At 35.6% G+C, this 13877-nt stretch overlaps 1 protein-coding gene across 2 annotated transcripts in view; it reads right to left on the bottom strand.

Moving 5' to 3' along the window:
• COL25A1 (collagen type XXV alpha 1 chain) overlaps positions 1 to 13877 on the bottom strand; it is a 465856-nt gene that overhangs the window by 147113 nt on the left and 304866 nt on the right. For both annotated transcript variants that reach the window (XM_044224287.1, XM_044224288.1), the window contains exons 6-7: positions 6923 to 6949; positions 6750 to 6776 (exon numbers count right to left, since the gene is read on the bottom strand). In XM_044224287.1, coding sequence (XP_044080222.1) covers positions 6750 to 6776; positions 6923 to 6949 — 54 coding nt within the window. The remainder of the gene's footprint in view (positions 1 to 6749; positions 6777 to 6922; positions 6950 to 13877) is intronic.

Here is a 13877-nt window from a genome sequence, read left to right as displayed (position 1 = left end):
TTTTGTCATCCCTATTGTTTCATATTGAGGTTGATGACTTCAATAACTAACTTGTTGATAGGGGAGCAGCCTGACCCACTGGGAAAGGTACAAACAAGGGGTCGAGAGAGCTGGGTGTGAATTCATTTTCCTACCACTTACAAATTATGTAAACTTGGGCAAGTGAGTTCACTCCAGATTCTTCATGTGCAATATGGCGAGAATGATCAGCTTTGATCAGTCAAGGATTTGTTATAGGTTTTCTCATACACTTTTTTATTTAATCCCTGTCATAACCAGAGGGGCAGATAGTGGGAGAGTTAGAATTCGATCCCATCCAGCCTGACCCCAGCCCATGTGTATATAATCATCTCATCCCACTGCATGCACTTTTCCTACTTTTCTTCCCTCATATCCTATCTTGCTGAACTGTAGTAAGGCTTGGAGATGCTGTGTGCAACTTGCCTAATTACTTGTAAGACTAATAATTATAACTATGACATGTGAGGTGCAACTTCTTGGTCTAATGTTTGTTTAGCCTAGGAATGCCCCTACAACTCCCTGACAGCAGGTCTCCAACCTCTGCTTGATTGCAGGGTATAGTCATAGCCTTAGATCTCTGTATCACAAACTTAAGATGAAACAGAGTGAAGTCTTGGTGACTGACATCACAGAAAAAGCACCATCCTTACCATATAGCCCAATGGCCTAACTGCAGAAGTATGGACATTTGCACAAATGCACTGAAGATTAATGGCAAATCTGTAACAACATCTCCCCAGGAAACAAGGAGGAAAGATCAGGATGCATTCAGCTGTGGAAATCTAACAACCACTGTCTCGTAGAATAAAACCAAACAATATCTACGGTTTCTATATTAAACCTAAAATTGTAAGCTCAAAATTGGTTCAATGAACACTGACAGAAAGCTCATGCCAAAAAAGTTAGCCCACTTTCTTCTGCACTAAATCATATGCCATCAACAATATTCAAAGATAGTCAATGTTCGTCCCATTTACCTTTTAACTTCTTGCAATCTGGCTTCTACTGCTTAACAAAATGTACTCCCTAAATATCTCATGACTCCAAAACATCAAAATCATAGGCTTTTATAGAATTCATCCCTATGGTTTTCTTTTTATTAAGAGGATTTTATTCATTTTTTTTCTTTTCTCTTTTATTTTTTAACGTAGCTCCTCCATTAATGTTCAAATTTTGTAGTGTCCTGGTTTTGACTTTGAATGAATGCTCGCTCTCTTTTCTGACTCTCTTTCTTTAACCCACTCCCTAAATGTGGATATTTCTAAGTGGTTCTCATGTGACCATTTCATGCACAATTTTTCCACTTCCACAGTTTCTATTCTCACTGGGGACACTCCAGCTATGGAACGGTTATGATACCACCTCAGATTCCCAGTCTCGTGCTTCCAATTGTTTGCTACATTATTCCAGTGAAATAATTCATCCAGATCCCAAATTCAACATGACTAAATACTAACATATTTATACTTCTGTCTTATGACCAGTTTTATCTAGCCAGAAACTTCAGCCCTATCCTTATCCACTTTCTCAACTTTAGTCCCTACATCCAATTTAATGATTCATGCTGAATTTTCACCTTAGTATCGTCCTATTTCATTCCCTGACTGCAATTTTTTGTTTGTTTTTTAACTTGACCCTGACCACAAATTACCAATGATCACAGCTTTGGATATAAATCCCATATGGCTTGAATTAATCTCCTACCCTCTGCTTAAAGACTCTTATTAATTTCTCCTCTACTAATGTCAACCCTGGTTTTTCTTCTTTGAATTTTTGTTTGGCACTTGTGGCAATTCCTGTTGGTGATATTGAAAACATGCCCCATAGAACTAATGAAGTTGAAACCAGCAGAAAGTTCAAAGTTTGTTTTTCAGAGAACCATTTCCCCCCAATCAGCTATTGTGTCTTTTCAGACCCCACTAATAAATCCAATAGCAGTCTCCACAGAAACCTAGACTCAAGGTCAACTGATATGATTCTGCCATATAAACAGCTATGATCCTGCATTCAAGAAAGGCCTTGGAGAGATAATGAGCCCAAGATCCCACCCAAATTATACTAGCTCTTAGACAATTCCCATAGCCCTTTCCCCTTGTCCAATGGTTAGATTTGCCTCAGTATAATGTTAAAGGCTTTGCCCAAGGAGTTGCAAAAATTTGATTAACATAATGTACAATGCATGTATAAGCATGTTTTCTCAGTATGTCTATGCAACCTCATGCCCGCCTTTAAACGTGATGGCAAATCTCCCTTTTCTGAATATTTATCCTAACCATAAATAAAAGGAACCCACTTACCCCTTCTCAGTGAGTCATAGCTTTGGAAATTATGCCTTGTTATCTCCTACTTGCTGCAAATAATGTTTCCTTTATGTGACACTCCACTTGGTGTGATCTCTATCTGTAACTTATCAATGAGTGAACTGGCCTTGGTTTGATTACAAGATGACCCAACTTTCCTTTTCAACACCAATCTCTTTGGCTCACTTCCAGCTACAAAGTAACTATGTGACACTGTCTGGCTAATGAGATGTGAGCTGAAGTCTACTATGAAATTCATGGGAAAATTTTTGTTTTCTTGATAAAGACTCCTCCCCCTTTATTCTTCCTGCTGATACATATGTGATGGCTGGACTTGAAACAGCCTTCTTCCAACCATGAAGAAAATGCCAAGAGATTTACAGAGGCTTCCATAGTTACATCATTGAATTATGTTAATCACACCATCAACTACCTTCTCCAAACTTCTCATTATATAAGAATAAACTAATATCGCAGTCTGCATAAAAAACATGGAGCTCTCTCTCATATTTTGGTGACTCTTTGGAATTCCTTCTTTGGCTCACCAACATAGCCTCTCCCCACTGCTGAGCTTCTCATTCTGACAGAGTATTCTGCTGAATGTGACCTCTTACCTCCAAGGAAGGGGTGTTTCACTGTTTCAAACTGAGCCAGCCCATCCTCTCTGCTCACTTCTCCCTGAAGACTGGTCATTACCCTTACAGCCCAGGTTCTTACAAACTTGTCCTGGGTGACTGACAGTTTCTGGTCTTCTTTCAAGTCTCTTCCAATTCCACTCTATGTGAGATACCATCATCAGGAAGATTTTCACAAAGAACATTTGGTAATAATACCAAAGAGTCCAGTGGTAATATACATCAAATAATGTACTAAAAAAATCTTCAATGTCTCCTTTCTGCCTATCACACTGAAACATTCAAAATACTTCATAATATACCTTCAGTAAAAAAAAAAAAACAAAAAACAGCCTACATAATGTAATTTTTCTATATTTTGCTTATATCCTTGGCAAATAAAAAATGTTATTGTCTTTAAATGAATCCTGTCATTTCCCAATTGTATAATACTATTTATATTATTTCTTCTTTCTGGAATGTGTAATGTCTTCCCTCTTCATCTTCTCTTCTAAAGATTATCCATTTATCAAATCCTAGCTCAAGTGTCACCACTTCCACTGTGTCCAATGATTTTTTTAAATGGAAGAATTTTTACTTATCTAGCATCTCTTGGTATTGTTATTTAAGGCATTTAACACAACCAAATAGTTTCCTCACTTGAGTACCCATGATATTATCAGCAACTTGAGGGCCGTAGTGATGTAATAATATTTTATTTTAACATTCAACAAATATTTATTGAGTCCTTATTGTTCTAGCTGATGGTATAAACAAGATAGACCAAGCCCTTGTTCTCATAGAGTTTATGTAAATGGTACAGCATGTTTTACAGATAACAAGCAAGTAAATAAATAAACAAAATAGGAGAATCTCAGATTTAGATTGGGTAGTCGGAGAAGTCTCACCAAGGAAGTATTTGAGAAGAAATCTCAATCACCAGAAGACCAGAAGACAGCAAATAGAAAGTCATCCAGCTGGGAGTGAGTGTGATGTGTTTGAAGTACACATAGAGGACTTTGTGGCTGGAGCATTTTCGGGGGTAAGAGAAGAGTGGTGTGAGATAATGTTAGAGACTTAAGCAAAGGCCAGATCTTGAAGGTTCATGAAGGGTTTTGATTTCATCTTAAGGTTTAAAACAGGGAGTAAAATGATCTGATTTATAATAGAAAATGATCCCTCTGGCTGCTGTGTAAAAAATGGATTATACGGGGTCAAGAGTAGAAGCAAGATTATTTGGAAGGCTGCCACTGTAGTCAAGAAGATGAGATGATAGTAGGTTGAATTGGGTGGTAGTAGAAGAGAGAGAAAGAGGACCCATTTATAGTTTTTATAATATTAAGCATGGTATCTTGAGGATAAAAGAAATTCAATGTATATTGCTAAATATATGTACAAGTATTTCCAAATAGTTTTACCTTCTTAATGTCTTTATTATCTTCAACACTTTCCTGTTTTGAATTGCATACTATGACTTAATATATTCCTGTTTGACAGTTGGGAAGCCAAAAAGAAAAAAAAAGGGGGGGGAGGGGGAACCCATATTGAAGGAAACAGTAGAAATCCTATAACAGTTGATAAGCTAACAAAGAACTGAAATGATGAAGGGTCATATTGTTAATGACGGAAGAAATAAATTACTTGAAACAAATGGTAAAAAGTTGAATTCAAAAACTATGATAGGATAAAAATGGGCAGGGCATTCAAATACAAAGATTGACATTTTAGAAAAGAGAGTCTCTATGAATGTTAGCTGGAATAGTATGCCTACGGAGGATGTGAGTAAAGTGGATTCTCATTAAAATTAAGACCTTTCCTGTTTTGACTTACTTTTGATTTCTCTGGAAATTATAAATCATGCACTTTACTATGTTGATATGATAAATTTCCTAATCAGTACCTAATACTTTCTTACTAGAAAGTAAGTTTTATTTTTTGGAGACCATTATCTGTGACCTGCCTTGTTTCTAAATTAGGAATCTGAGAAAAGGTGCAGTTTGGTAGGTTCTTATTCTATTTCACATATACCTCCCAGGACATTTTAGATTTTTAATCCATGAAGATTCACCTTGCAAGATAAAATCAATCCAAATGCCTTCAAACAAAAAGCAAAATTCTGGGGAAAATGGGGTCAATTTTTGCCACTTTCCACCTGAAATGCTAAATGGGCCCTGAACCGTGTGAAACTTGGCCTCAGTCCGTGTGAAAACTGGCTGAAATCTGTATGAAAGGCAGTCTGGGTTCGTCAAAGTAGTTCATGAACTTTGGCCAAACTTGCAAGGAAACTGGTCCAAGTCTTAGTTTGTAATGCAACATGAAACCAGGTGAATTTCACATGGTTTCAGGTTTCATCCTGAAAATTTGGCTTCGCTTTATCATCCATCATCACTTTTTGGAACGATGAAAGCCAACACACCTTTTTGAAAATGAGGACTGCGTGCATGCTGATGACAGCTAAGCTGCGAACCACCCCTTTACTTCCTTTGCCAAAAGAAGATTTCTCAGAATGGAAACAGTTTCCCTCTTACCTGGAAAGGGTAAGTTGAGTGATTTTGAGATTTCGTGTGGAAAGAAATGATAATACATGGAGACACGCTATGTGAAATAATCACCACGTACAGAGCAAGTGGCTATCCTCTAATCATTTAAGGTTATGAGAATTTTATTCCATTCACATCCACGACAGATATCATGATGTTTAATCTCCTCAACCACTAGCATGAGCTTTTAGCTTGAAGCTAGTCATCAGCTAGAATGACTGCATGAGAAACGAAATGCTCGGAGGCATGGTCATTATTTTTATATAAAGAAATGGCTGAAGAGTGGAAAGGAAAACAAATCATGGCATACATTTTATGTAGTTTAATAAACACAAAGAGATAAGACTCCAAAATTTTCAAGTTTGCATCAACTACATCTTTTGCAATAAAACCTCTACTGCAGTATAAATGAATTCAGTAATTAACAACATACAGCGCATTTTACAAAACCCCTACAGTTTCTGTTTTCAACCTGAAAGTTTTAAATGTGCTTTTCCACTGTAAAAAATGACTCTTCAACCAAATACTCGCTCTTGTGCATAGTGACATGAGAAAATTGAGAGGTATGTCTGAACGGAGCCACTACATCATTGGAACAGTATGTCTGAACATTTGGGTAATAAGGCACAGATGTGAAGCAGAGGACTTGGCACTACCAAGGTAACAACAAAGCATTCACCAGTGTTATAATGGTTAAAAGAGCCACATTTGAGAAGGATAAAAGAATGCCCCTCCTTCCTGGAATGCTAAGTTATATTACACCTTTTATCTGCTTAAAAATCTATAAAAATAAGAAATTCAAAGAAGTATTATTCAAATTTATGATGAAGAATAAAAATATAAAATGCATTAATATTTTCATCTATAATATAACATACTTATGCAATAGCACATAAAGTTTAACTGCAGAAAAAGGTCAAATTTGACAGGAATCCAAATGGCCTCATTATTGCAAAACAATGCATGCAAATCTGAAGGACCCAATAGCCAAGGGAATGGTGGCTGTTACTGACTTTTTAGTAGTGATTCTGGCCCTTCATCAGAGGGCTAATTATTGTACAGTGTCCTATTTACAGGTATCAAGTTAAAGCAATGCTACAGGATTTATCCATTAATTATTATTAAGGCTATTTCACTTACAAGTGGTATGGCATTTTTTGCCAGCTATTTCTAAACCATGACACAAACACAGTTATAAAGCCAAAGCTACTTTAATTCAATAAGTTTAAAGCTGAAAATTAATTTTCTACCCAGGATTGAAGAATACAACTTACCCGAGGTCCCTGATCACCTTGTTCTCCCTGTAGAATAGGAAGATGAGATGATAAACAGTTTTAGTGTAAAGGCTATATGTGGTGCGCATTAAAAAGACCAAAATACAACATAGCATAGACCATACCAATGGATTTCCACTAACTTAATTTGTTTCTGCTACACGTTTTCTTACCTTATCACCTTTTGGACCTGGAGGGCCCTAAAAAAGAAAGAAAGAAAGAAAGAAAACACTTTTTAATAAATTTTTAAAAAATTATTACTTAAATAGATCAGCAGTTATCTGCAAGATTCATGCATGCAAAGGGCAAAGAGGTATACCCACCAGTGAGGTTTATCAAGGAATTTTAGGTTCCAAAGTATAATTATAAGATGGTTAGAATGTGAAAATGGTATAATACATATACTATTATATATATAGTTAGTATAATGGTATTTATAGTATGGTATCTATCATATACCAGTATGCATGGTACTATACCATACTGGTACACATACCAATAAAGTATAGTACTATAACATAGCATATACTATATATACTGCCATACTACATACACAGAGAAAAGTGCACAAAGTCCACATGTCTTAATTACATAATATGCAAAATAAATTTTCACAAGTTAAATGTACCTATGCAAGTAGAACCCAACTAAGGAAAACTAGAGGGCTTATGGTAACATTTTCTTATCATTACTCTCAACTACTATTTCTGACCTCTGACAAAATAGTTTGTCTCTTTTTGTACTTTACAGAAATGGAATCATACCAGTATGCGTATGACCTCCATTGCTCAGTAAGTGTAAAATATATGCATAATTTTGTATGTAGCTGTAGATAGTTTGTTCTTACTGCTTTATAATATTCCATCATGTGAATAAACAAATAATTTATTTGTTTATCCTACTTAGTTAATACCATTTGTTTCCAGGAGTTTCTAGGTCTTGATTACTGAAAATAGTGCTGCTACAAATATCTTAGTTTATGTCTTTTGATTAAAAACTGTATGCATTTCTGTTGGGTGTAAATCTAGGAATGGAATTATTAGGTTATAGAAAATACCTAATATGTTTAGCTTTAGTAGGTACTGACAAATAGTTTTTCACTGTGATTCTAACAATTTATACTCCCATCATTAGTATACAAGAATTTCAGTGCCCCTATATCAATACCAATACTTGGTATTTTCCATCATTTTTGTTTTAGACATTATGGTGGGAGGTGTAGTAGTTTCACACTTTTAACTTGTATTTCTTCAGGGATTAATTAGCTTAACTCCTTTTAATGCATGTTTTGTCCTTTTTGCATCTTCACCCACAAAGTGTCTATTCATATCTTTTGCCCATTTTCTATTGAGTTGTCCTTTAGACTTACTGAAGTTCTTTACATATTGTAATATCTATATGTATCAAGAGAGAGGTATGAGAGTAATTTACATTATTCTGAATATGAGTTTTCTATCAGTTATTTTTTGCAAATATATTCTCCCGCTCTGTGTACTGTGTATATTTTCTTAACTGGGTTTTGATGAACAGAAATTTAATTTTAATAAAACTCCATTTAACATTTTTTTCTTTTTTCTCTTTTTGTATTTCATTTAAGAAATCTTTGCTACTTCAAGGACATAAAGAGGTTCTTTTATGTTTATTCTAAATGCTAAAAGCCTTATTGAAACTACTATAACACTGTATGTTAACTATACTGGAATCAAATTTTTAAAAAATTAAAATAAGTAGAGATGTTATATACATATATAATGTAGAATATCACTCAGCCATAAAAAAGAATGAAATCTTGCCATTTGTGATAACACAGATGGATCTAGAGTGTATGATTCTAAGTAAAATGTCAGAGAAAGACAAATACCATATGATTTCATCCATATGTGATAATTAAGAAACAAAAGAAACAACGAAATAAAGAAACAAAAAAGTAGACTTTTAACTATAGAGAAGAAACTGGTGGTTGCCAGAGGGGAGAGGGGGATGGGTGAAATAGGTGAAGAGAATTAAGAGTACATTTATCATGATGAGTACTGAGTAATGTATAGAATTGTTGACTCACTATATTGTACACCTAAAGTAAATATAATACTGTACACTAAACATATTATTTGGGATGGTATGGTACACAAAACAAAGTAAGAAAACCAACAATAAAAAAAATAAAGTAAAAAATAGAGGTTTTATTATTTTATTTTTCATACTCAGATCTGAATTCATGGAGAACTGATTTTGTGCATGATGTGAGGTCAACGTCAAGATGGTTTTTCTTCCTATGTGTGGATCAAATTAACCCTACACCATTTATTGAAAATGAATCTTTTCCCCATGGTAGTACAGTGTTATCTTTGTCATAAATCAGATAGCCATACAGATGTAGCTCTTTTGGGATTTTCTACTTTTTGGGCAGCTGTCTATTCTTAAGCCACATTGAGATTTTCTTCATCTCTGAACAAAAATGCTAGCAGGACATTCTATTTCTAGAGGCATCAATACTCCCCCTCACCCAGCTCTTAAACTTGAAATCATATTTCAGCCCAGCCTACTTGAGAAACTGGAGCATTTCAAAGTTACCTTAAATCAATCTCTCACATTCACCTGCGAGTGACTAAAAGGCTGGGAAACGAGTGTAAGTCTAGACTAGAAGCACAGCCAAGGTTTTAGCAAAGTACTCCTTCCTAAGACCTGGCAATGTCATTTCAGGTGGAAATGTAGGAATACTCAGTCTACTAAAATATCTCTTGGTAAGTATCTGCTACAGAGGAACTGTCCTAAATTCCTACTCTCAGTTGTGAGACTTCTGGTAACAGCTGTGAGGTTATCATGAATTTAATAATAACAATAATATCATGTCTGGTAGTTTATATATTTTACCATCAACAAAGAACTTTCACCTGTTACTGTATTTAATCTTGTCCCAATCCAATGAGGAGAGTATTATGATATTCCTTTTATAGATGCCAAAGATAAAATTCAAAGATTATCAAGGTTAGATCTCTTGCAAGTGAGTTAGCCAGGACTTTAACCTAGTCTGTGTGACTAGGTTAGGATGATAAGTGTTGGGACAGAGCTCTAGAATTATATTTTCATAAAGAATGATTACTATGTTTCTGCCTTCAACAGATGCCTTCTGAAATGGCTCCCAATTACATTTCCGAGTATCCTGTAGTGACCCCAGGATCTCAAGTACAAAATGAGAGAAAGAGTAATTGTAGAGGTTTAGAGAGAGAGAGGGAGCTAAGATAACAGAATCAACTAAACAAACTCTTGTTTCTCTTATCCCCAAAATAATTGTGCCATTAAAACAAAGGAAAAGGGGCGCCTGGGTGGCTCAGTGGGTTAAGCCGCTGCCTTCGGCTCAGGTCATGATCTCGGGGTCCTGGGATCGAGTCCCGCATCGGGCTCCCTGCTTGGCGGGGAGCCTGCTTCCTCCTCTCTCTCTCTCTCTGCCTGCCTCTCTGCCTACTTGTGATCTCTGTCTGTCAAATAAATGAATAAAATATTTAAAAAAAAACAAAAAAACAAAGGAAAACCAAGGAAATCATTTTTCTTTATGTTTTCAGTACAATTTTAATGTTTTATTAATGTTTTCAGTGAATCAAGTAGTGAGTAATTGGTATAGACTATGCATCTATCCCTGTAAAATTAAGTCTAAAGAATTTATTTGATAGTTTTTAACACACATAAAATGTTCTCTCATGTTCTACAAGTAGGGTATTATTTTTGGTGAGGCACAGGAAACCCCAAAAAACAGTAGAGGATACCTACCATTCAGTTTAAGAAATACAATGGAGATTCCAGTCTTGATTTAAATAACATGTTATTTAAGTCTATTTTGATTTATTTTACATTTATATACAAATGCCTATACAAAGTTTGGCAGTATTCTAGGCACTGATAGAAGGTATGGTGGGAGAAGCTAATTTAGAAAACATGAATGGTCTGTTTTGAAAAGTTTAATAGTCTAGTGCCACAGTTAAACACTTCCTACTACTAGCATTAAGAAAAACTCGCCTAGAAAATCCAGCTACTATAAAGTTACTTACTTTATGTATGTTACAGTGGAACTCCTCCCCTGGTCCTACCCCTTTCCCCCCAAAAGCTTCTTCTTCTTAAAGTTTAGTTTCTTTTTGCTGGTGAGATTTTAGAGGCCAAGCCTCTCATTGTACCAGTCCTCTAAAGGCACTTCATTAGGTTTTATGGCACGTTTGAGGTCAAAACTTTTCTAAAACAACTTACAGTGGTGAGGAGGGATGAGTTTTTTCCCCAGAGTTCAATGACTAATGCCAAACTCACATATGAAAACTAGACTTCTTTAGACAGCTTGCCATAAGAAAGGATCCTTAATTCATGAACACATAAAAATTTGCATTCACAATTGAGCAATAAAATACTGCTGTTTCAAAAGAGGTTGTTTTTGAGCAGACTGAATGGCGTCCTGGCACCTGCCAGCTCAAGACAGAACCGAAGCAGAGGTCAACCTCCATTCACAGCTGTGGTGGCTGCTTCGTACACTCCAGACCCCACTTGTGCTCTTGGGATTAATGGCAGGTGTTTTCTTCTGCTCTAACTGAAATCCCACTCTTCTTTCTGAATTGGATCCTCTTCACTGCAAATATGGATTGAATTTGAAGGAAAAAGAGGATGACCTTAGTAAACACAGACAGTATTTCAAAATTTGGGAGCCATGGTTTTCTTCTAGGTCAAAATATTACAGAGGAAAGAAAGGTATCTTTGATTATTAACTTTTTAAAATTAAAGCTGGGTCACTATTTAAATTATTTTGTCTTTCGACTGATACCAGCTAAAGGATAGGCAATAAATGAAATTAAGGAATATTTGAATTACAGTATATTTTACATGGCATTTTGTTGTTCCCAGCTGTACCAAACTAACAATTTGATAGTTAATGGACGTGCTTGTTGTTCAGGTATCAGTATCAGCAACTGGCAGCTATTTGAAAATAAAACTTTGTTGCTAAAACAAGGTTGAGGTCAATGGTAAGTAAATATGGTAAAATTAGTGGTTATAAATAAGGTAATAGTGAGTCATTATTTATGACTCTTTATGTAAGGCTTCTTTTGGACTTCCTTTCCTTCTGGTTTGGTCTGGTAGGTTGGAGTCAGATTTTTTATTATGTCTGCTTAAATAAATAAACAAGAATGTTTGATGTGGTTATTTCTAATAAGTTTTTATCTTATTAGCCCTAGTTACATAAATTTTAAAAAGTGTTACCAAAGCTTTTATATTAACAGTAGTTGGAACGTTTCTTTAGAGTAGTGTTAGAATGTTATTAATTTACTACCAATATACGTATAAATACCAGTGGTAATTTCAAATTAGTCCCTAATCAAATGACTTCATGTTCAGAATTTATGGCAACAATCCTGTGTGTACCAAGCCTTTAATATGAATCTTGGCCTATACCAACTTCAGCCTCCCCAAATCCATTTCTATCCTAGTAACAAAGATTTTAGATATTTTTTTCCATGCTCTACTATCTATTTTAATTAAATTATTAAGCCAAACTAAAAGCATTGTGAATGAGAAGCACAATAATTGAGATTCAGTAAAATGTTGGATTTCAATCTGCACAAAACTAATTGAAATATAGCTGGAAAAGATATAATCATGGAATCTGGATATTCCAGTTAAGACCTTTCATTCACTAGAACTGTAAATTTTACCTACTTTGAATGACAAAAGCTAAAGCGAGAATGATTTTTTTAAAGATGGCAATCATGAAAACAAAATTAATTCTGCTAGAAGTTAAAAAAAAATATGGAAAAAAACCACACCCTGGACATTCTTGGCAGCCAGAGCTGCTAGAATAAGAATGGAGCTATGATTCTTATCCCTGAAAAGTGTAGATCATTTTCATTTTTGGGCTATAACAACCCTTCTTCTGATTAATCTTTTCATTACCATAGAGTTACAAAGACCAGAATGTTTTATTTTCTAAGCATCTATAGCCAACTACCAGCCAGTCAATGTGCTCTGAGTCTGGAGGAAAGTTTTGTAAATATAATTGTAATCAGCGGAAGGGATGCTCTACAGACAGAAAAGAAAGTGGGAGAACTGGAGTTCCAAAGATGATACTGGAACTGGCTCTTGAAAGTTGTCCAGACACAAAGGGAACTGGGAACGAGTAAAGAAGTTCAAGCAGAAGGGGAGAACATGCACAAGTGTGGAAGAACATCATGCTATCAGAGAAAGACAAGGAGTTCAGGGTTGTAAGAACATATGTGGTGTGGGGAGTGGAAATGAGGAATAGTAAGATTTGGGGAAGAGTTTCGGGAAGGTTGGCTTATAATACCCAAGTCCCCAGGCCAAATTCTGTCATCAGTTTAACAAGGGAGTGGTAAGATCAAGTGTGCTCTGTGGGACTCTGAGAGCATGAAACGCTATCCTTTTTAGAAAGTTGCTGCCTTGGTCCAGGAGATAGATGATCATGGGAGCAAAGGAAAAATTCTAGATTCAGAAGACATTTCTCAGATAGAACCAACAAGACCAGTTAATGGAATGGACATGAGAGCCATTGACAGGTCACCAACATGGTGACTCATTTCAAAGTTCACAACACAGTGCATTAGCAGAAAATGGTTGACCTACACTGCATAAACTGTGATGAACACAGGAGCTCAAGAGCCAAGTGAACCATAAAGAATTTTAAATCTGGTTTTAGGGGTATTCAAATCCAAATTGGTTGTTGGCAGCCTTGGCTGGCCCAATTAGAGTAGCTGAGAAGGGGAGAAAATTCTCTACTGTCACTGTTGGGTAAAAGGAGAACAGATGACATATGGTGGCTATACTGTGCAGCCACACTTCATCTGTATTAACTTACTAATAAAGTACACCATTATTACATTTATTCCTCTGCTTTTAGACTGCAAGCTGACTGTGGGCTTACTATATTTAAAAGCTGTAATTTCCCTAGTTTTTTAAGGAAAAGGAAAACAATTTCTACAGCATGGGCCTTTCTCAAGCATTCTTGCAAACATGGTTCAATCAATGTTCACAGACCCCTACAAGGCAAGGAAATAGAAATAACTCATTTTCCCTTGTTCAAGTAGGATAAAAGCCTAAGTTCTACAGATGGTAAGATTTCTGCCTACTCTCTGACTGCAGCAT

Source organism: Neovison vison, chromosome 11 (genome assembly GCF_020171115.1).
Source record: "Neovison vison isolate M4711 chromosome 11, ASM_NN_V1, whole genome shotgun sequence".
Lineage (NCBI taxonomy): Eukaryota > Metazoa > Chordata > Mammalia > Carnivora > Mustelidae > Neogale > Neogale vison.
This window is presented reverse-complemented; position numbering and strand designations above follow the sequence as displayed.